The sequence below is a fragment of the Vigna umbellata genome, chromosome 1 (assembly GCF_029865625.1).
Source record: "Vigna umbellata cultivar VRB3 chromosome 1, Vumbellata_1.0, whole genome shotgun sequence".
NCBI lineage: Eukaryota > Viridiplantae > Streptophyta > Magnoliopsida > Fabales > Fabaceae > Vigna > Vigna umbellata.
In genome coordinates, this window is record NC_142165.1 from 102,302,872 (window position 1) to 102,327,419 (window position 24,548).

Below are 24,548 nucleotides of genomic sequence, written 5' to 3' on the forward strand. Positions count from 1 at the left end.
TATATATATATATATATATATATATATATATATATATATATATATAAGTATGGATAATATTTAACTTTTTAAGTTAGATATATGAATAAAAATGAAAAATATATCTCATTTTTCATTTTTCATTTATTACATAATCTAAAAACTTATATTAACTGTTGTTTGGTAATTAGTTTTGTAACTTATAAGATACATATTTGTTTCAAACACATGTGAGTTTAAGTCTTATGTCTAGTATATATAAAAAAGTTGAGAAGATTAAGAAACTCTATCAACGTTTTGGATTAGAGATTGAACTCAAATATTATTGGTTTTGAATCTTTTGAATAAAGTATTCTTTAAAAAATTCATTAATAATATTAGAACTAATAATTAATCTTAAAAACTGAGTTAGACAAGTATAATATAACTCTTTTATATAGTGATATAAATTTCTTGTGTTTTCAATGTTGCGCAACACATTTATATATAATTACTTGTCTTAATTCTTATACATCAGCGTCTACCTATTACATTACATAACATAGGTAATCAATTATGTATTATATATATTAATTGTTATAAGTTAAATATAAATAATATAATCGGATAATCAATTATAGTAATTTATAGGTTTAATTGATTCAGTGGTCCATATTTGTATAGTTTTGCGTCAATTAAGTTCCTGTATTTTAAAGTAGCTCAATTTAGGAAAAAATGAAACAATACACTCTTGTCGTTAAATTTTGTGGACGACGTCAAAATGGTTGCCTGGTGGCTAGCTGAGGTGGCATTTCATTTGAAAAGTACGTGACACGTGTCATCCCCTTCCCCACCCAAAATTAGGGTTTGTCAGATTGGGGAAAAAGAACTTCCGTCGTCAGGGAGTCTTTGCGTGAGAGAATGAATTTCGCTAATGGAGATAAGGTAGTCACTCATGGTGCTTGGCTGGTTGTAGGTTTGGTTGCGCGATTGGGTTTCTTCTTCATGGCGGCACGATTACTGGAGGGTGCTTGATGGGTTTCTCTGTTATTTGGTTGTCTTCTTAGGTTTTCCTTTCTTTGCAGGTGCGAGGCAGAAGCTCATGGTGGTGGCCTCTTGCGGATGACGATTTAGAGTTCAAAGGTTTCTTCGAATTGGGTCTTTGTGTGTGTGAAGGTTGTTGGTACTCTGGTTTTTCTAAGTGCAGGTGGTGAGGATGGCGGCACAAAGCGTCAATGGAAGATGGCCATGGTTGCGTGTGAATGAAGAAGCGACGCTGCTCATGGTGGTGGTCTGACGCGAGCTTGGAGGATGACGAGTTGTTGATGGCGACCTTGCGCGATTTTGGGTCGTGGTGGCGGAGTAATGTGGCAGCGCTGTGGTGGTTTTGCTGGAGAAGATGAAGGTGCGAGATGGTGGTTCTGCGACGGCGGCTTGGGTGTTGATGATGCGTTGGAGAGGACGGTTGCCGACGAGGATGACGGTGACGACGCTTTGGGCTGCCATGGTTGCCGGATGAAGAAGCTTGTGTGTTGATGGTGATGAGCGTGGTAGTCGCAACAGCTAGGGTTTTGTTTATGCGACGACGGCTTGGTGGTAGTGTGGTTTGAGTGTGGCGGTGCTAGGAATTGTAAAATGCCACGTGCTTTTCAAATTCCACGTGCTATTGAAATGCCACCTCACCTAGCCACCCGTCAACAATTTTGACGATGTCCACAAAATTTAACGCAAAGATTGTATTGCTTCAATTTTTCATGAATAGGGACCAAATTGAGTTATTTCAAAATACATGAACCTAATTGACGCAAAACTGCACAAATAGGGACCTCTGAATCAATTAAACCTATTTTATATAATATAATTAAGTATATTATATCATATAACAAAATAATAATTATGAATAATAATAAAATATTAATAATGATAAAAAATATATAAATAAAAATTAGAAATAATATCAATAGTAAGAAAACTAGTAAAAATAATAAATAAATTAAATTAAAAATAATAGTGATAATAATACTAATAATAAAATTTTAATTTAATATTTGACTGAAATTAAATTATCACAATAAAAATATTTTGATTATTCAATAATATTTTAAAAATGTATTATATCAATCTAACTACTTATAAATTTTTATAATTTTTTGTTTAATTTTTTTTTCATTTCTGTTTAAAGAGGAACGAAAAGATAGTAAAAAAAAGTCAGAAGAAATACTTTTGATCTTTTTGATAAAAGAAAAAAATGGAAATTAGAAGTAAAAGATAATACATCGAAGAAAAGGACAAATAGTTTAATAAATAAAAAATATCCTTGGATACTATGTACTGATTTAGTTTCAGAATGTTATAATATGTTTATGGATTTAGATGCTATATCGATATTAACGAAATGAAAGAATAAATTTTTGTGAAGTAGAAGTTATAAATATTGGCTTTCTAAGATTCGAAACTAAACATGCTAATGCATTCACGTGGATGTGGGTGGTTGAAAGAGTATATTTTAACAAAGCTGCTTTTCAATTATTAAAGTTGGAATATATTTGAGAATCAGTTTTAAATGCTGATACTTAGATATAGAATAATACTTTAATCGAGTAACAATACAAATAGTATGAAAAAGGTATAGAAAAATATTTTCTTTTTTAAAAAACATATATTTGCCTCCTTAGAGTGAGATTAATATTGATTTTTATTTATTGTCATTGTAAAATATAAATATGTTGAAAAATGTTTTTTGAAATCTGAAAGACAATCTAAAATCATAAAGAATTTAGAATGAATATTTTTTTGTAAGGATTTAGTAAGAATTTTTTATTTGTAATTATTGTTGCAAAAATAATATTATTTTTTCAAATAATTGACTTGTACATTTATATCATTCCAAAGACAATTTACTTAATTAATATTTCTTCAAAGCTATTACACTAACTTTCAATTTCAAACTTTTGACTGGGAATATATGAGCATTTAATATCATTTTAAAACTTTGATCTAAACAATTAAGTCATATGTTTGAATTTAAATAAATTTCTTCTTCGTCTTGGTGAGAAATCAAAGATAAAATAAAATCAAAGATATAAATAAATAATTTCCATCATTATCATTAAGAAACCCATGATTATATTATGAAAAAAAATGGAGATAAACAAATTCCACCAGATGTATTGTATTCAATTAAAAAATATTGTATATTTTAATATTACCTTCTCCATTTTTATTTAAATTCACGTGTCCATCTTCAACATTAAGAATTCAATCAGCAAATTCTTTTATAGTTCTTGCACTCTTATTTGATTTTGTACTCTTTAATCTCATATTTAGTGCAAACTTTAGAACTTTATAGTATTTTGATGATTTATAATAATTTGTTATTAGCTTCACAATATCATATCTTTGTTTTTTATTACTGGCCAAATCTGTCTACAATCATATTCTACTGCAATAACTTTTCCACCAAATGATTTTTTTGAAAAATTATCTTCATTTTGAATTCTCATTCTATTTTTCAAAATTCTTTCAAAAGTTTCAGAGAAAATGCTAAACATAATTTTACTGTATCATACTATTTCTTTAACTAGAAAAACTATATTATATTAGCTTTTATGGACTTAGAACTTTCAAAATTTGAACTTAAAAACATATAAATGTAAGTATTGTTGTATAATATACTTGTCCGATTAATTATTAATGGGACGATCAACCTTTTATTATGTGAATTAGAATCAACGGTTTAATATTGTGGATTGATAAAGAGGTTAATTCCAAAATTATCTTAATTAAAGACTAAATAACAATTAATCATATTTGGGTCGCAATTAGACCTCAATCAAAAGTCCATAATATTATAAAATAAAAATAGAAGTTAATTTATATATAAATTCAATCAAATAGAGCTTTTTTTTCTACATTTAGTTGATATAACGGTGTAAGAAAACAAAAGAGAGAGAATGAGTGACGAGTTTTGGTGATCTCTTTTCTTTCGTACTCATTTTTTTAAGTCAATATTTAAACATTCACAAATTTTAAATAACACCGAATAAAAGTAATACATACGTATTATAAAGTGCCATGTTATAATATAGAAAAAATATTAAAGAATTTATAGATATTGATTAAGTATTTAGGGAAAAAATGTTTGTGTATTGTTGTTTTATTTTAAGTTCAATGGCTATAACATTGTTATTTCTTCCATCAGCTTGCAAATTTAACTTCTTTTAAACTTAAAAATAAGTCAGAGAATTATTCAAATATCGGGCAGTTTCAATGCAAAAATGGGTTTTCATTTTCAAATATTGGGATTTTTTATTTTAATTCTAAAAGTTATGTTTTCACCCAGAAAATGTTTCATGGAAAACCTCGTAAAAATATTTTTAAAAACATTATTTCATGAAAATTTTTTTTTTAGATATAAAATTAAACATAACAACTTGAAATAACTTGAAAATTTTAAAGCACTAAAAGTTTTCTTTACAACAAATACTCAATTAATTTAAGAGGGTTACCAATTTTCTGATTTAGAACCTACAAGTTTGAATCAATAAATTATATTTTGAACATGTTTCATTGTTAACATTAAGTTTCAACAAAAACTTTTTTCTTTTACAAATTAGAATAATGACAAGATATCAAAGTTCAAATCCATTTTCATTTCTAAATAAAATCATCTTAAATATCACTATAACTTTGATATCAATTATGTTATATTCCAAAATTTATCAATTAGTTATCATCACAAAAAAATTATTAAGAAAAAAAAAATACAAAATATAGAAAATTACATTAAATTTATAATAAAAATTATATTTCACAAAACATAAACAAATATACCTATTAATATATATATATATATATATAGAGAGAGAGAGAGAGAGAGAGAGAGAGAGAATATTAAACTATTTATATTATTTTTAATGAATAAAATATAATGATCCATGTTCTAACGTCTTTTCATTAGTTACATTGCAGCTAACATTCACTAAACATACATGATAAAATATGACGCTGTTTGGTAGAAAAAGTTTAAAAATAAAATCTTTAAGATTTTATGACAATAGCATAATTAATTAAAATTAAATATTTTTAAATTTAATTAAAAGATTAGGATTTTTTTTGGAAATATTTCTATTACATTTTTTCCCAAATTGAATTATTCTTTTCCTTTTTCTTACTTCAAATTTGTTGTGACATTGTCAGTTTAATTTGAGTTGGGCATTGATGTTAGTTCAATAGGTTAATGTGTCATGATCTTAATATAATTTTCTTGAATAATGTTATGGAATTAGGAGTAATTTTGAGTATTTGATAAGAGGGTTATTTTCTTTAATATGTAGGTTATTGTTAATTTTCAATTTATATTATTTTTTTAACATTGAAACTTTTTTATTTAATTTTTTAGATGGTGTAAGAGCTTATAAAACAATATATTAAAAAGTAAAAGTGTGTTTCGCTTATTTTAATATTAAAGTTCAACTTATAAATAGAACGTCATCTCTCTTAGTCTTCTAACCTTTAGTCCATCTCTTTGAATATTAGAGATCGTCTAGGTGATATCTTCAAGTCTATCCTATTAGTTTTAGAAAAGAATAAATTAGTTTTTACTTTTTTTTATTTTGTGCGTTTCCCCATGCATGTGAGTAGTCATTGATTTCATATGTCATATGAGTCTTCTATAAGACTATATTGATAAATGGTCCTAAAAGTATTCTTTTGCTAAATTAATTTACTCTTCTATTTTTGTTTTTTTGTTTACAATGATAATCTTAATCATGTGATCAAATGAGAATGTTTCTCAAGATCATATATATATATATATATATATATATCATGTTTTCTATAAAACTCTGATATGTTTTAGGTTTGGTATTATATCACTCTAATAATATAAGATATACATATAGGGGTTTGCTAACTTAGGTAATGTATCAAATTTTAGTTGACAAAAATACCCTCATATATTATGGGGAGCGAGCGTGAAGTGTAATGAAGTACTATTCTATTGACGTTTTCATTTTTAGAGAAAATTTCCAGATTATTACTCAAAATTATGAATAATTTATGGTTGACTTAATTGGAACAATAAGTTAGCAAATAATATATATATATATATATATATATATATATATATATATATATATATATATATATATATATATATATTAATTTTAGTGTTTGGTGTTATACTTACATCTGAATAATTTTAATTCAATAATAATTGAAAATTATTAAAAATGAGATGATACATCTCATTTATGATCATTTTCAATCCATGATATGAATATCATTTAGAATTTTTTATTGGTACCAATAAAATAATTGTTGACAAGTGTAAGACTTTGTTCACTTCAATGAATTTGGAGGAAAGTGATTCAATGGATTTGAGAAAATTTGAAGGTAAAATTTTTTGTTGTTTATTTGAGTAGATTTGAAGGCAAGTGAGAGTGAATTTGGAAGTAAAGTTTGTGAGAATTAGTGTAAGATTTGATTGATATGATAGATTAAAAAAATTTACTTCCAAATTCACTCTGACATCCACTCAACACTCAAATAAACAACAAAAAGTTTACCTTCAAATCCTTTTGTTCATTAAGTTACATGTAGGTATGAGTAAGACTAACTTATTTAATTTGTTATTTTCCTAATAAACATTCAGATTTCGTCTTTTTATCTTTAATAATGTATTTCCATTTAGGTCTTCCGTGAATTTTTAACTTTTGTTTTAATTTTTGTTGTTTATTGACATCCTTCAAGCAATTGGTTGTGCATTCCATAATTTTCACATGACTGATTAAAATTCAACTGTTTATTTTTTAAATTACTCTATTTAAATAGAGAGAAAAATAAAATAAAATCAATGTGATGCAAGTGATATGGTTACCACTAACTAAGATTTGCATATTTGATTACTTTTAAGATTTACTATTTAATGATCAAACTTGGAGAAGACAAATAATACAAAAACGCGTAATTCGGTACTGTATACATAATTCACAAATTTATGCAGACAACAAATTATTTAAGCTTAAATTTAAATTTTATAAATAAATATTACTCAAAATGAAGAAGTCAACGTATTAGATATTTTAAAAATAAAATAAATCAATAATTTTCTTCATTTAATGATTAAGAAAAGTTATAAAACATATTGCATGATTCTCATCCTATGATATATTATAGAAAAATAGTTATTAATGTTTTTGTAAAATAGTTTTTTTAAGTTAACTTTATTCCTTTGGAAAAAAATACACATGCATTTTACAATATAATTTCTGCCACGAACACGAGAAAGCATAAAGAGTAATGACAAAGCGTCCAATGAAAAAGAACATCTATCAAAGCAAAAGTTACAATTAGCAATAAAATATCTTGTTTGTCACTACTAATGAAGCAAAAAATAAAAAGAAATATAAATCAACGATAAAAACAATGTAAAACAATAAATAAAGAGAAATACTAATTTCAGTTTTTCTAATCAAAACATATTTAATTTGTAAGAATTAGAAACAAACAAAATGTTCTCGAAGAAGTAAAGGTTAAATATGAAAAATATAATTTACCTTTTAAATATTTTTTGAGAGGTGTAATACTATTTGCAAAATAGGTCATTTGTGTAATGGAGTTTAACATAATTGCTAACTTAAACCAATTTGATATGATTTTAACTTTATCGGAACAATGACCAAAAATACATATATTTCTTTTCAAGAACTAAAAGTGTTTTTCGATGACGTGAGAGGAGCCAAAATTATTCAAAATATCACTTGAAACAATAACAAATCGAAAAACTTGGAAGCCGTTCCATTTTGAAATATAAGATTATAACGTACGATTTATAAAACTATCAATTAATATGTACAAATCATGGATTAAAAGCACATTTTAAAAGATTATATATATCAGAAAGAAGAATATTATTTATATTGAAAATATCAAAGAGAAAAAAAAGTCTGAAAAAATGTATTTAATTTTATAGGAAGATGCAAAATTGTTGGAGTAGAAATTGAGGAAAAATAAAGATTGAAGGTGGTGATGGATGATTATAAATAAGGAAGAGTTTTCACAGTGGAATGGCAGCCATTGCTACCATCTTCGTTTGTTTCACATCATCTTCGTCTTCTCCCTTTCTCACTAGATTCCCCTCGCGTTTCCACTTCGCCGCATTCCCTCTGCGTTCTCCGGCGAGGAAACTCATGTCTCAAACTCTCGCACGTGCCACTCTCGGTCTCACTCATCCTTCTAATATTGAAACCCCCAAGGTCAAAACTCGTTAACATATTTTTTTCTCCCTCAATGTTCCGTCCCCATATTTTGTTTAACTTTGCATTTGCTTTAACGATTCAAAAGCTGATAACTTGTGGATTTTTGTTGTTGTGGGGATTTACTTTTGATTTGACTTTTTTGGTTCTGCCAAATTAAGTTTGGATTTCATATGTATTGGTGTATTTGTTTTTAATATTCTTTTTGTATTTGTGTGTTTAATTGGCGTTGTGCTGAAAATGCGTGTTTTGTGTTTGTGGAAATTCGTGGAAGATCTGTTTCACTGCTAAGGATGTTGATGTGACGGAATGGAAAGGGGACATTCTAGCAGTGGGTGTTACGGAGAAAGATTTGGCTAGAGATGAAAAGTCGAGGTTTGAGAATGTGATCTTGAGCAAGATCGACTCAAAATTGGGTGGTATATTAGCTGAAGTCTCTTCCGAAGAGGATTTCTCTGGCAAAGTTGGTCAATCAACTATTATTAGAATTACAGGACATGGATCAAAGAGGGTTAGCTTGATTGGTCTTGGACAGTCACCTTCCACTCCTGCACCTTTTAAGGGTCTTGGCGAGGCCGTAGTGGCAGCGGCCAAGTCTTATCAAGCAAGCAGTGTTGCCGTTGTTCTTGCCTCTTCTGAAGGGCTCTCTGCACCATCAAAGCTTAGCACTGCTTATGCAATTGCGTCTGGTATTGAATTTGCGGTTTGTTTTTGTTTGAAATGTATTGAAGCCTGTGATTTTGTAGTTATGCTTGACGATGTGTGGGCTTGAAATGTGCCAGGGGCTGTGCTGGGATTATTTGAAGATAATAGATACAAGTCGGAAGCTAAAAAACCAACGCTTCAGTCCGTTGACATTATTGGTCTAGGGACAGGACCTGAACTGGAGAAGAAACTTAAGTATGCAGGAGATGTTTCTTCTGGAATTATCTTTGGAAGGGAGCTTGTAAATTCTCCTGCTAATGTGCTCACACCAGGTTCATATGGCATTTTGAATGTACATGATATGATATATGATATATTATTTCTAGTCCTTGCAGTTGTCGGGCAGGCAATTGGCCAGTTTCATATCTGTGAGGGAATTATGGTTCTCTAAAATTGATCTGTGCTTGGTAATTTGTTTATCTCAGGGGTGTTGGCAGAGGAGGCAGCTAATATTGCTTCTACCTACAGTGATGTTTTCACTGCAAAAATATTAAATGCCGAACAATGTGCGGAACTGAAAATGGGGTCTTATCTAGGTGTTGCTGCAGCCTCGGCAAATCCTCCTCATTTTATCCATCTATGTTACAAACCACCGAGTGGACCTGTCAATGTCAAGTTGGCTTTAGTCGGAAAAGGTTTGACTTTTGACAGGTAATTATTTGACGTATTTATTCTTTTATTTTATCTGTAACTCAATTACGGACAAACTGGTATTATAAATTCAATCTGGATGACATAATTTCAAGTGGTTTTAATGCTGTAACTTCATAACTGGGGTTTTCCCTTGTGATCATTTGGTTTGGTTCCAGTATTATAACTTCAATACAAGACTGATCAATCAAACAGCTTTTCCCTCGTATCTTGCATGTTTTTGATTCTGGTCTTATAATATCAAATAGTTGTAAAGTTTATGCTGATGCTCTCGTGGTAGATAAATCTTTGATACGAGATATTAGTTATACTGCTTCATTGTTCCCATCTCTATATTGAGTGTGTTTGGCAAGACATTTTTAGTTAACTTGAACAAAATTTATGTCATCAGCAGCATTTTTTAAGATACTACTTGAAACAGCTTTTGAGTATTTAACATTTCTTTATTTTCCATTTTTATCTTCACAACTTTAATCAAATTTATTATTTATTATTCCCTTCAATATTTCATGGTTTGTTTTGATGATTACATGATTTATCCTATTTTTTGTTTTTTAATAAATATCTATTCTGCAAAAAAATGAAATAATAGTTCAAAACTAACTAAAAAACTATAATTACTTTGAAGTTATACATTTACAAAGTAAAAAATTATGTAAGCACGTTTTCTATGTTATTATACGTCTATGAACTAGTTAAACTATTTATTTACCAAATGCTTAAGTTAGCTTAATCATTTTTAGCTTTCAATTAAGAATTAACTTTTTAGCTTTTGAATAGCTTATTAGGTACTTTTGTCAAACATATTCATTATAAATTCTGAGTCCTCATTATTGAATAAGAGTGTTTTTTAAAGTTATTTTTATACTCATTAAGCCACATTAGACACCACTTCTCCTGCATTGAACATTTAGTATAATTTTTTTATTTATGATTTGATATTCCTTTTAAATTCTCTTTCTGTAAATTAATTTCAATTTTGATTGGATTTTGATAGGTACAAAGGGAAGGTTTACAATAGAAGGAAAACTGTATGATTTAGTTTATTGTATGGCAGAGAATTTTAACTGTCTGGAAGTTAGTTACTTGTTTGTAGTTAGTTGCATCTGACCTCTATAAAGTCAGAATTGATAGTTTTAGTAGTTTCTATCTTTATTTTGTAACTTGTGAAGGTTAGGGAGGGAGAGTCTGGTTCTCTCTAATAACCAGAAAGTTGTATGCTGTTTGGGTCCTCTCTTCAGAGGAAATTCAGTGAATGCTATATTACATTTTACTGTTTAACCAAGTTCAGTCGTATAGTCTGTAATACCTAGCAGATTTCATCATTAAATCTTTGATGCATTGCAATATTGTGTCAGACAAACTAAAATTTAAGATTATTGTAATCTTGGTCAATCTTTATTTGAATCTGTTTTCAATTTTTTATGACACTGCAAAATAACCTGTCTCAATGTTAGTAATATATTTTCATAATTTCTTCCACAATGTTAAAAGTTGTCTTTTTAATTCATTTGTTTTATTTGTTATTATGATGAAACATTATTTTCCTTAATTTGTATTCTTGTGATGTGTGCATATTATCAGTGGTGGCTACAACATCAAGACTGGACCTGGCTGTTCAATTGAACTCATGAAATATGATATGGGTGGTTCGGCTGCAGTTTTAGGCACAGCTAAAGCACTTGGTCAAATCAAACCTCCAGGGGTGGAGGTCAGTCATTTATATCATCTGTCATGACTTTTTCTTTCCATAGAAGAGCATTTGACATGATTGATTAACATATAAGCCTCTTCCTGTGTCCTTCAATCTTCCAATGTTAAATTAAGGCTTTACTTAAGGGTATTGATGATGGGTTGGATGTGTCAAATCATGGCTCATATGCATAAAACCGAGCGCAATTTATTTCTGTCGTAGGCTCAGCTAATGTTTTCCATAATGAACCTATGGAATGAGTTTTCATTCTGGTAGCTAATTTCCTGTGGTTTGATTTATAGAGTTCTGATGGATATTGTGTAGTGTCTTTTGTGGTGTAATAATAATAATGCATGCGTTTCCGATATTTAAAGATCCTGCATGTGCAGGTTCATTTTATTGTTGCTGCTTGTGAGAATATGATAAGTGGAACAGGTATGAGGCCTGGAGATGTTGTCACAGCTTCAAATGGAAAGACTATAGAGGTGAGAATTTCGTTTTTTTTTTAGTTTGTAGATTTAGTACACTGAGTTTAACCTTTTGTGTCATACTTAATCATGTTATTTGGTCGTTTTGGTTCTGTTTCAACCATTACTTTGCTTTGATTCCTATTTTGCAAACCAACATATCATATGGTCCAATGGTAATAGTTATATAATGATTAGTGAAAATGTAATTGGTGCTTCTTGGAATATTTTATTTTAACATTTGAATGAAAGGCATAAGCTATTTCCATTTGAGGTCCCTGGAATTGTTAATCGTGTCTTGGGATGGAAACTACTACTATCATTTTCAGTCAGTCACTGTTGCAAACCTATTTTGGCTACATCGGGTACTAACTGTAAAAAAAACATAAATATAAATATATGTACATGATGAAACTTATAATCAATGTATAGGAGTTTTGACATCTATGATTTATTTAACAGAGCATGTGTAGTAGCTCTACTTCATTTTGTTATTAAGGATTTGATGGACTTAACATCTTCTGTAGGTTAACAACACTGATGCTGAAGGTAGACTTACTCTGGCAGATGCTTTGGTATATGCTTGTAACCAAGGTGTTGAAAAGGTATAACCTTATACAGCTACGCATTTGCTTTTTTATGCCTGTAATCTCCCCATAAATCATAAAAGCTCCAGGTATCTCTTCCAAAAAAATTGCTTAGCATTTAATAGTTTTTGTATGCTTGATGGATGGTGATTAATTATTTTTTAAAAGAGTTAGAGAAATTGTTATAAACATTATAATGTCTGGCTGAAATAAGAAATCAAATAGCTGATGAATATGCATATTCTTTAAAATAATCTGGGTAAGTTCATTCCTGTATAAAAAATTTGGAGAGAAGTGCTGACTTGGCATCTTGTATTTAGAAACTTATAATCTGTTGCCTTATTTTGATTTTGGTTTCAGTTCTCTCAAGCTTGAAAATTGTTTTTTAGAATGATGCTAATAATAGGTTGGTCAACTGTTCTTCAGATTATTGATTTGGCAACCTTGACTGGGGCCTGCGTAGTTGCTCTTGGACCCTCAATCGCAGGTAATTATAAAGTAGAAAATAATAATTCGTTCATGGAGTTGAGCTTTTAATCGACTGCATACAAATATTTTCTTGTGAGAGTCACAAGAGGACCAATGTTTTAGTCAGCAATGGAAGCACTTAAAATTGGTACTGCTTTAGGAAAATAGAAGAAATAAGTTCTAGGAGAGGCTGGGCCTTAAAGATATATCTGTGAAAATACTTCTGATTGATTACTATTGAAAACTTTGTTTTTGAAGGCGTGTTTACTCCCAGTGATGAACTAGCAAAGGAAATTTTTGAAGCTTCTGATGTGAGTGGGGAGAAACTATGGAGGCTGCCATTAGAGGAAAGTTACTGGGAATCAATGAAATCCGGGGTGGCTGACATGGTGAACACTGGTGGTCGACAAGGTGGTGCTATTATTGCCGCGCTCTTCTTAAAACAGGTTTGCATTTCAGCTTAATAATAATATAAATCCTGTCATTCTTAATTTTTTTTCTCCTCAAACTTGTTGGGAAGTGATGACTAAGGAGGACTAATTATAATTAGTCCAATGGCCATTTTCTCACTCTGGTTCTCCAAAGGGATGTAAACTTTGACAGCAGACAAGAAATGGTCCACTTAAAGTGCATGCAATGGCACATGAAAGCATAATAAACTCATACAACCCATTTATTCAAGGGGAATTATTACAGGAAAAAAGATAGCTGCATTGTAAATATAGACAGTGTGTATTTCTTATTGTTTGGCTTCTTATTGTGTAGTCCTTTTGCACATTTATGTCAAGGGTTTTCTGAACCAATTTTCCTTTGCAGTTTGTTGATGAAAAGGTTCAATGGATGCATATTGACATGGCTGGTCCTGTGTGGAATGACAAGAAACGTTCAGCAACAGGATTTGGCATTGCTACTTTAGTGGAATGGGTTTTGAAAAATGGTTTAAATGCTCACTGAAATCTTTGAAATCTTGTTCATGGCGGGTGAAGCTCTCATCTTGTAATGTTTTTCCTTCAATGGAATTTTTAGGTTTGGTTTCGTTTGGTTATAATGATATGAATAAGTTATTCGAAGGGAAGGAAATTGTGGTCGGTGAGCCATGTTTCAGTGTATTTAAACTTTTTTTTAATACAAGAAACTTTTTTGGTTTATAATTGTCTCTCGTAATTTGGTTTTTCTGTTTCATTAATTTTGGCTATAAAAATTTATGAATTGTATATCTTATTTGATTCATATTTTTAAAATTATATAATATTTAATCATTTTAAGGTGTAATTGTTATTATTATTTTAATTTTACTAGAGGTTTCTTTCGAACTCATAACTATCAATTAATAAAGCATTTTAATTTATAAAATAAACATAATAATGCTAAGGTACTACTGGATTACAAAAATAAATTAGCAGATGCCAAGGAGCATATATTATGCTGTGCACAATAAATCCCGATATATATAAATAAATAAATATGTTAAAAATGAGTGTGTATTTAGTTTGAGTCTGAAAAGACTAGAGAATAATAAGTCTATATCACAATTTCAACAAATCTATTTTATAGTTTTGGATGTTTTTTTCAAGGAATATAAATAGTTTTCATTTCACGCCAAGACAATTCATCTGTTTTCATTTTTCATGATGTTTAAAATTTGTGGGGAGATTTTATATAACAAAATTAACATTATTCTATTCTCTAAATTTACAGATTTATATAAATAATAGAAGAAAAACTAAAATAAAAATAGAATGATAATATCATAGCATAAAAATATTATATAATGTCATAATATATGTAGAGAATTAAATATATCTTTTGTATTTTAAAATAAAAACTTTAAATTTTGGTCACGTAATTTTTTCCAATTTTAAAAAATTAATATTTTAGTCCCCACAGTATAGTAATATTCTTTAATTATTGGTGTCCAACAGAATAATAGTACATCCAGTGCATGTTAACTTATGTGGTATTATGAGGGTATATATATATATATATATATATATATATATATATATATATATATATATGGGTTTGCTAACGCGCGTACGCCTTTTTTTCAGTTGGTACATTTTAGCAATGTGTACCGGATTTTAGTAGACAAAAATATCCTTATATATAATGAATTCTAAGTTTTAAGGTTAAGGTATTTTCATTTTCAAAACTAAAAAAAGAAAAAGAAACCCCCAAACCCTTACTCACCTCTCTCATTCCTCTCAACCCTTTCTCTTTCATCTTTCTCACTCCAATCTTTTCTCTGTCATCCTACTGTAACCCCAATTGAAAAAATCAGAAACACTCGCCGTTAAACAATCTTACAAAAAAAATGATTTTATAATGAGTTCTCATCTTATAATTTTTGTCTTATCTAATTTTATCCAATTTTCATAAGCACAAAGAAATTGGTAATTGACTTGGAAAAAATCAGAAATACTCGCTGTTAAACAATTTCTTACAAAAAAATGATTTCATTTATTTTATAATTTTTGTCTTATCTAATTTTATCTAATTTTTACAAGCATAATGACATCAAAGGAATTGGTAATTGGTCTGAAAAAATCAGAAACACTCGTTGTTAAACAATTTCTTACAAAAAATGACTTTATAATGAGTTTTCATTTTATAATTTTTGTTGTATCTAATTTTATCAGGTGAATATGTCAATGATTCAACTCTTTACAAAGACAAATTGTTTAAAGGCAAGTGTTTTTGATTTTTTCAAAAAGAGAAAGGATTCAGAGAATGAGAGAGGTGACTAAGGGTTTGGGGGGTTTCTTTTTTTTTTTTAAGTTTTGAGAATGAAAATTATTAAAATACCCTTAACCTTAAAACTTAGAATTCATTGTATATAAGGATATTTTTGTCTACTAAAACCCGGTACACATTGCTAAAATGTACCAACTGAAAAACAGGCATACGCGCGTTAGCAAACCCCATATATATATATATATATATATATATATATATTATGAACCACTACATTAAGTATTTGGATTTCACATAATACAATTAAATTTTAGGTTTAGTTTATTCAATTAGTAGACTGTGTGAGTTTAATCCTGAGATACATTGAAGATGGAAACATTTTATGCTTAATTAATTTTCAAACATATATTTAAGTATTTTTAATTTAGTTGTTATCTTTATTAAGTATTTATAAAAGTTAAATTTTTTATTGTTTAATTTTTATTTAATCAGACGAGATTATTATTTTACTTTACACGTGTTAAAAATGTAAAGTTTTATAAAAATAATATAAAATGGTAAGTAAAAAACATTGTCATTATAAATAATGATTTGGTATTTTGCATTCACTATATTATTTTTATATTAACTATATATTTTTACATCACTTATTATTTTTTATTAATTATATTATTATTTTATATTAATTATAAATCTTTCTCTGTAAGTAAACAAAATAATAACATAGGATAATAATGATGAATAAAAATCATGTATTAAAATGAAATCACTTTTTTATTAAATTTTATCATATTTATATACGTTTTTTTTTTTTTTTCAAGAGACAATATTTTAGTTCTTTTATTACTATTAAGTTGTTATTGTTTTGTTCTTAATTTTTCTTTCTTTTACTTGGATTCTTCTTGTTCTGAAACAATAACCTAACCAACATAAATTAGAAACTCACAATAAAAAAATTTCGTATGAATGTTTAAAATTTTATAGAAAATGAAGTAAGAAACTTTTCCTTTTGCAAAAACCAAGAAAAAAAAGTCAAGCTTGTCTCTTTATTATTTTGGTTGGATAGGAAGAATGGAACTTGTAAAATGGAAGAAGCCATGGCACAGAACCTCACCACCTTAACTTCATTTCACACATACAATGCGAGATCAAGTTCTTGTTTACTTCACACCTACCAAAATAAATAAATAAAAAGGAAAAAGGAAAAAGGAAAAAAAAAGATCACCCTTTTTTCCTGTCTGGTGTTTTTTTGTTGAAAGGGTGTTTCTGTGACAAAGATTATATATTATATCTATATAAGACCATGACATCCTGTTCAGCATTTGTTCTTTCTTGAAGCATTCCTTATTCTCTTAAATCGATCAGATATGAAGTAGAGAGAAGAAGAGAGAGAAGAAAAAAATGAGTGTATCATTGACTGTGATGACTTTCAATCTCCATGATGATGAGCCACATGACAGTCCTAATACGTGGGAGAAGAGAAGAGATTTGTGCATAAGCGTTGTTACCAATCACTCACCCATTATTCTTTGCACCCAACAAGGTTTCTCTTATTGATTTCCATTTGGGGTTGCTCAAAATGCTTGCTTTCCTGTTTTTTTCTGCGATTTGGGTTATGGTTTTGCTAGATTATTCTTGATCCTTCTGGAAAAAGCTTGCTTTGAATATCCAAGTTCTTTGTCGGCAGAAATGCGGTTTTTTTAAGGGTGGGGTGATATTCATTGTTTGATTTCAAGATTTCAAGATTTCAAGATTTATGCTTTGTTTGTGTATCTTGTATTCCCTTTTCTCCTCTGATTGATTGATCTGGATTTGTTTATTAGATGTTATGCTTTCTGTTTCTCCTTTTATAACTGTGATTGATTCAATTTACTCATCCTCTTCGTTGTATTGATGTTCATCTGGGTTCAGGAGTGAAAACACAATTGGATTTTCTCCAGCAGGGTTTGCCAGGTGAAGAACCTTTTCAACAAGTTGTTCTTAAGCTTTTGAAAATATTAATTTATGTCCTCAATTTTGTTGCACGCATATTGTGGTACGAGCATGTTTTGTATCTTATGACATAATGCACGATCCATAGGCTATAGCCAGGGCCTTGTTGAAGGATTATATAATATGGCTGCTGGTTTTGAAGAGAAATATCTCAACAAGGGCATCATGTTGCTTAAATCTGCATAAATTTTAAGTAAGCTACTGCTTGCTACGCAGAAGTTCTAATGTGACGTCTGTCAAATAGATTATTTGGTTTTGTTAAAATGACTGAGTATTTATTAAAAGGTGTCAATAGGTTACATAAGTTAATATTCTCACTAGAATAAGAATTTACATCTGTAAATAGGCAGATACGTTCAAAAGTTGTCTTGTTTAAATTCAAGGGGGGAGTGGAAGAGAAGTGTTAGAAATTTATTAAGATTTCACTTGTTATAAAATTCCAAAATGATCAAAATATCTGAAATTTTGGTGAAAAATCTCATAGATAAGTGTAAGCATAGCTATGTATTAGTTGTTTCAGGTAATATAGTCATCTTTCTCCTGCGACTTCTTTATTTTTCTTTTATCATTTGGTCCTGTTTTTTGAACACGAGGAAAGTTTTGGCTCAAGTTGACTGGCTTGTGAACTGCAATAAAATTATTCTGCAAGAAAAGCAAATGATGAATTAAATCCTAGGAAGAATATGAGAATACTATTATCATAACATTGTGGTTATCAAGCATATTTATAAACTCAGCGAAACCTGGCTAAAAGTGGAAACTAGCTATATTAAGGAAAAATAATGCTCTTCGCAAGAATGATACCTAGGATTGTGTCTTTCAATTACCCTTGAAAATCTAGTTTGGTTTAGGTGAGCTTACAAGATAAAAGTAACTTCGATTGTGTTCTGTGTAAAGGTACAAGCTTTATATAAAAGGGCGTTTTTTGAATACCAGTGGCAGTGCTTGTTGTTCATTTTCGTTTACTTGTATTCAGCACTGACTAATATCACCTTTTAGACGTAGTAAATTCAGTTGTTTTTCATATAAGCAATTCCATTTAAGTATTTTTTGTACTTAAGATTTCTTTGATAAAAATACTAAGGTTATGATCAATTTGGGATATCACGAAAAGGGCCCCAAGACACTACTGACGAGCATTGCACTATCTTCTATGATAAGGAAAAGGTACAAGATTTCCTTCAGTATTATTGGTATTATTTTTTGTTTAACTGGCTGAAGAACTAAATGGTTTGTCAAATTTTCCGCCTTAAATAAAGGTCGAGCTTCTTGAAGGTGGAACCTTTTGGTTGTCCGAGTCTCCCTCTGTTCCCGGAAGCATTTCATGGGGTTCTGAAGTTCCTTGCATTGCAACATGGGCTATATCCTTATGATTTAGAAATGAAATTACAGATTCAATCAATTGTATTCAAACATTGTTTCACTTTTGTTGCACAATCTTTGGATCACTTGGTTCCTTGACATGATGTCCACACATTTCAACTGAAAGGAGTTGAGCCTCCTGGATTCTCATTCCAGATAGTAAATACAAACATGGACGAATTTAGTCCTCGTGCCCGCCGGCGAAGTGCTTTGCTTACATGGCAACACATTGCATCCTTACCCCCTAGCCTACCAGTAGTGTACTGTGGAGGATTTAATACACAAAAGGAATCAACTACTGGACGCTTCCTTCTTGGAAGATCAAGGTAGTTTCTTATTGCATACACTGATATTGCATACACTGAATTTGTGAAGAGATACATACACACAGACTATTGTAGAGTAGTTTGTAACTTGTGTATTTATGTAACTGAGTGCAGAGAACATGGTGTTGTTGGGGATATGAGGGATGCGTGGCCTAGTGCTCGTAGGAGAAAAAATGTTGACCTAATCCGCACTTATCATGGCTTCAAGGGTACTTTTTTTCTGTGATTTTAATACTACCAATTTGTTTTTGACATGAAAAGTCTCTTACTCAGCAAGATCTGGTGTTATTATCAGGTGACAAACAAGGAACCCTTGAATTCTTGAAGCTAATTTTTAGAGCTCTTTGCCTCTGCTGGGATCGCCAAACACAGGATCTTCACATTGATTGGATCCTTTTCAGAGGTAGATCTCTGATTCCTGTTTCTTGTGAAGTGGTAAATGATAACATTGATGGGTATTATCCATCATCACATTTTCCTATATTTACCGAGTTTATGCTTCCTCGCACTGTAAGACTGCTAGAATCACCTGTACAAGAAGATACCTAATATTTTTTACTAGCCAAGGTGGTGCTCTTTTTTCCCTCCATCATGTCTTTCATAGTGTAGTGTTATTGAGGAGAAGAGTATTCAAGTATGAAAATGTGGATACATCATTATCAGCAGAATTTGTTAGCTGAATACTGGCCACATAATTGAGGATCATCTGTTGAAACACATATTTCATTTGCTTCTCATTGCAACTTTGATTTTAGAATGTTGTGATATTTATGAGGTGTGATGTGAGTCTGTGGCCACTCCAAAATGTGAATGGATTAAATGACATCAGAAACTAAGTTTGTTTATCCATTGATAGAGTGTCTGCATTTTTTCCTACCCAACCAGCCTCTTGTATTGTCTATTCAAGTAATTCATACAACTTTGTCTTCATATTATGTTAATGTATTCAGATTCTTCATATTCTAATAATAGCTATTCCTTTTAATTTTGTTCATGTCATTAAATACTAAGGATTCGATAATAGTTACTTGTTTACAGTTATGCTAAATAAAATTACATAATATGTGTTGCATGCTGCATCTGTACTAGTTAGAACTTATAGGGGTAGTATCTTAAGCTAAGATGACTTATTTGGAGTTTTTCTTTAAAAAGTCTACTGTAATTCTAATTCAATCTTATAAAATGGATTTATATCTTATAAAATTAGTTTGTAAAATTATGTTTTAAGTTATTATCTTTTTCATGTCAAGACGTATATATTTCGAACATAATATTAAATATTAATGGTTGTTAACAAATTTTGATAGGAATAAATTTTGGATGATTCTATTATCTTATTAAAATGTAAATTTTATATATAATTCAATCTTATAAAATTGGTTGGTTTATAGAGTGAAATTTGTATTTAATGTAAATTTGTATTTAATGTAAATTTGTTTTATCTTTATCTTCAATAAGATTAAATTTATATAATTTTTAAAATAATGAAAAATTTACAGAAGATTCTTTACAGTAAAACAGAGAAATTTTAAGTGGCAGTGAAATTAAAAGGTAAAAGTTGAAAATTTTGTTTTCTGTTTTCTTATCAACTGTGATGTTGAAGTTTTTGTTATTCTTTCTGTACTTCTCTTTACCTTTGTATTCTTTTGCTTTTTTATCTCTTATTCTCTCACTCTTTTTTTCATCCTTCTTTTTCACACAATATTTCAAACTCTCTTAACACCTTTTCCATCTTTTTTCTATACTTCTCTTCTTCCCTTAGTCTTCTTTTGTAAGATAAAAACAATTCATGGAGGACTAATTTATAAAGATTTACTTATTTAACTTTTAAAGATTGATTTAATTTTATACACAAATTACTTTTTAAAGTTATTTTATTTATTTTTATTTTATTCTAGTGTAAAACCTTGTAGTCAAATGTATTTGAATAAAACCTAAACCTGATATGATAATGGTTTTTCTGATGTTATTATCCGATTATATACATACATTTCTCCACAAAAGGTTATGAAAAATAAAGAAATAAGCTGCTATATACAACTTATAGATCAACCGTTACAATGTTCTTTATTTAACTTGTTGATTTTAATTTATGTATAAATTACCTTTAGTTTATGACTCTTTTATATATATATATATATATATATATATATGCAAAAATATTGAAGTTATGCCATAATTTTTTATCTAGTCTAAATATTTTATCACATTTAATAGAAGTCAATTACTAGTTGATTAATAGCGTAAAATATTTACATTGATTGCACTTAAAATTTATTTATGTTTTAACAATTACTTTGTCATTGATATTTACTTTTTATGTTTTAACAATTACTTTGTCATTGATATTTACTTTTTATGTTTTTTTTCTTCATATTTATAAGTTTGAAAATGTGAGTAATAAAGGATTGGATATTTGTTAATATATAATTATAAGTTGTACATGGATAAATTTCTTAAAAAAATTTATTCTAATTTTATCAATAGTTTGACTCACAATGTTTATATTTATTTAACACAACTTTCTTTTAGTTTCTTTTTTAAAAAGAAATATAAAATTTTATTTTTTTATGATCGTTTTATTCTTATATTTTTTATCAAATTATAAAGTGTTTTATCATTACTTTAATTTTATAAAATTTATAAGTATATTTCGTCTGATTTAAATATAATATCAAATTTAATGTCATTCAATTGATCAAAAAGTATTATAATATCTTATGTAAAGAAAAGCATGTTACAAGCGACAAAATTGATTATCTAATTAATAGCATTTCAGAATCTATGTTTTGAATCCAATTAAAAGGAAACAATTTTTTTTTCTTCTTACCAAGCACAAAAAATGAGATTGAAAAGGTTTGCATTTAACTTGAGTTTAAAAAATAAAATCCGAATAATATATTTGGGCAGAGAAGAAGAGGTCGACAAGTGCAATTTCTTACCTCTAAAAGAACAACTTCAAGTTAAACCAAAACTTCTACACAAAAGAAATGCATCCTCATGAAAAATAATACAAAAATAGAAATTAATATTTCATGAATAAATTAAATAGATTTTTCGTTTCCAAATTATTATAAAAAATAGTATTTTATTTCTAAATTAAATTACAAAATATTTCATCTTTAAATTAAATTATAAAATATTCTGTTGTTGCTTTTTATGTTTTTTTAATAAATAAGAACTGAATTTTATATTAGAGAATTTTGTTTATAAAATAGAAAATGTGACACCCCAAAATATAATAACCACATCATATAATTTAGGAGTCAACATCCCCAATAAAGAGAACAGTTAGAATATGACTTGCAATTTGAACACGAAATTACAGTCATCTAAAACATAATACACAGTTAAACTTAAACCATTTAGAGTATTTAATATCCAAAGGTCTAAATATCTAAATCCTAAGTAGATTGTGCATCAGCATCATTCTCCTCTAGCTCTTGCTCCAAAGGTATCTTCTCACCAACATCTGCTCCCATCCAAGAGGATGATCATCACAAAGAAAACATACACAAGCAACACACAACACAGAAGCAAGGGTGAGCTAGATAAACAAGCAATAATCATACTGTTCAATCACTTAATAATCATCATGCTTAGTACATATAAAACAGTTAATACATAACACTTTAAACCATGACTCCAACACTCACGCGACTCAATCCGGATTAGTATAACTGTCGAACTATTGGTCGTCTTTGCACTTGCGTAGTTCAGTTGGCACTCCCCAACACTATGCAAGGTAAATCCCCCAATCTGCCTATGTCTAAACTCTAAGACTATAGACGAGGACCTCCCTCTACTCTCACCACTTACACTGCTCTCCTCTATCTGAGTATGAACAATGCTTCGAGTGTAGGGATAGACATACCAGTTCAAAGCTCCATACAGTTATACAGAACATCAACAACACCCCACATATCACTTTCATCCATCTATCCCCGAGCTGTCCAACTCATACTCAAATTCTACATTTACATTCACAAGCATATTATCACAATAATTTAAACATATCTCATGCATTCACATACTGTCACATAAATCAAATTACAGTATACATTCCAAACATGTTACACATTTAACTCAACCCAAGAGCAAGGAACCTGGAACCGAACACTACTTGCACGAACTCTGTGAGATCAACCATGCTAGGACGAACGCTCAAACCGAACACCATTAGATTGAACACAATTGGCCGAACGCTAAAACCGAACGCCATATTAAACTGAACAAAATTGGCCGAACGCTAAAACTGAACATCATAATGGATCGCGTACTGTTTGGACGAACGCTCAAATATCCAGCCTCATCATGACCGAACGCTACCTATGAAAAGTACCTGGGGACGAACCTCATCGAGAACGAACACTAATCGTCACTAATGTACCAATACAAAACGCTACTATCACTAGGACGAACGCTAACACTTGCTACCTGAGAGTATAAGACCGAACGCTATTATCACTTAACACATGATCAAGACCGAACGCTATTATCACTTAACACATGATCAAGACCGAACGCTAACATCACTTAACACATGATCAAGACCGAACGCTAACATCACTAGGACGAACGCTAACTGATCACTAACATTGGCTCAAGGACGAACGCTAAATTATCACTAACACATTCCAATGGACAAACGCTAACTGATTCCTGACACATACCCAAGGACGAACGCTAACTCTCGCTCGCAAGGCACAAGACCGAACGCTCATGACATTTTGGCCGAACGCTAAATTGGTCTAGCAATTGGACGAACGCGCGTTCTGCAGAATTCTGCAGAATTTTGCAGAATTATGCAGAAACACCAGATTTCCAGAAACCCCATTTTTTTTCATCCCCTTCTTCCCAGACTTGCATCAGACACAATTTATTTCAACCTGAAACTAAGAAATAAATCTAACTCCCCTCACTTCACCGTAACCAACCTGAAACAATACGTGTATCCACTCACTGTCCATTCTAACTATTTCCCATAATTCTTATTTGGTAAACTACTTGTCTAATTTTCATCTTACTTTCCCCCAAATTGGTCACCGGAGAGGGTTCAGATGTTTGAACGCATCAGACTCACCTTCGGCGCTAGCACATATGACTAGTCACAACGTACTGGACCAGGCCAGGGCTGCTCTATGATCAGGGATGTGCCAACTCAGGTTTTTAAGCCCCCTCTATCTTACCAACAAAGAAAGGCTTTTAACAAGTTATGATTTGTCTAATTTATTAGAACTGTCCTACATTGTTCTAGACATCAAATACCCAATTATATATATATATATATATATATATATATATATATATATATATATATATATATATATATATATATATATATTTATCACCCATCCCCTCACAGTAACCTTAAACAGTACCTCTAC

General features: G+C 29.6%; 2 protein-coding genes across 2 annotated transcripts; both read left to right on the forward strand.

The window, feature by feature from the left end:
* The first annotated feature begins 7,939 nt into the window (after positions 1 to 7,939).
* LOC124837669 (leucine aminopeptidase 1-like) lies at positions 7,940 to 13,938 on the forward strand. The gene is made up of 10 exons (XM_047313094.2): positions 7,940 to 8,216; positions 8,491 to 8,905; positions 8,999 to 9,193; positions 9,347 to 9,572; positions 11,157 to 11,283; positions 11,655 to 11,750; positions 12,260 to 12,337; positions 12,746 to 12,806; positions 13,046 to 13,233; positions 13,604 to 13,938. Exons 1-10 carry the CDS (start codon positions 8,028 to 8,030, stop codon positions 13,739 to 13,741), a joined length of 1,713 nt encoding a protein of 570 aa, XP_047169050.1. The 5' UTR covers positions 7,940 to 8,027; the 3' UTR covers positions 13,742 to 13,938.
* A 2,644-nt stretch (positions 13,939 to 16,582) lies between these two features.
* LOC124837687 (DNAse I-like superfamily protein) lies at positions 16,583 to 20,155 on the forward strand. The gene is made up of 7 exons (XM_047313129.2): positions 16,583 to 17,024; positions 17,393 to 17,434; positions 18,558 to 18,640; positions 18,733 to 18,834; positions 18,947 to 19,161; positions 19,276 to 19,370; positions 19,457 to 20,155. Exons 1-7 carry the CDS (start codon positions 16,883 to 16,885, stop codon positions 19,708 to 19,710), a joined length of 933 nt encoding a protein of 310 aa, XP_047169085.1. The 5' UTR covers positions 16,583 to 16,882; the 3' UTR covers positions 19,711 to 20,155.
* The last annotated feature ends 4,393 nt before the right edge of the window (positions 20,156 to 24,548 follow it).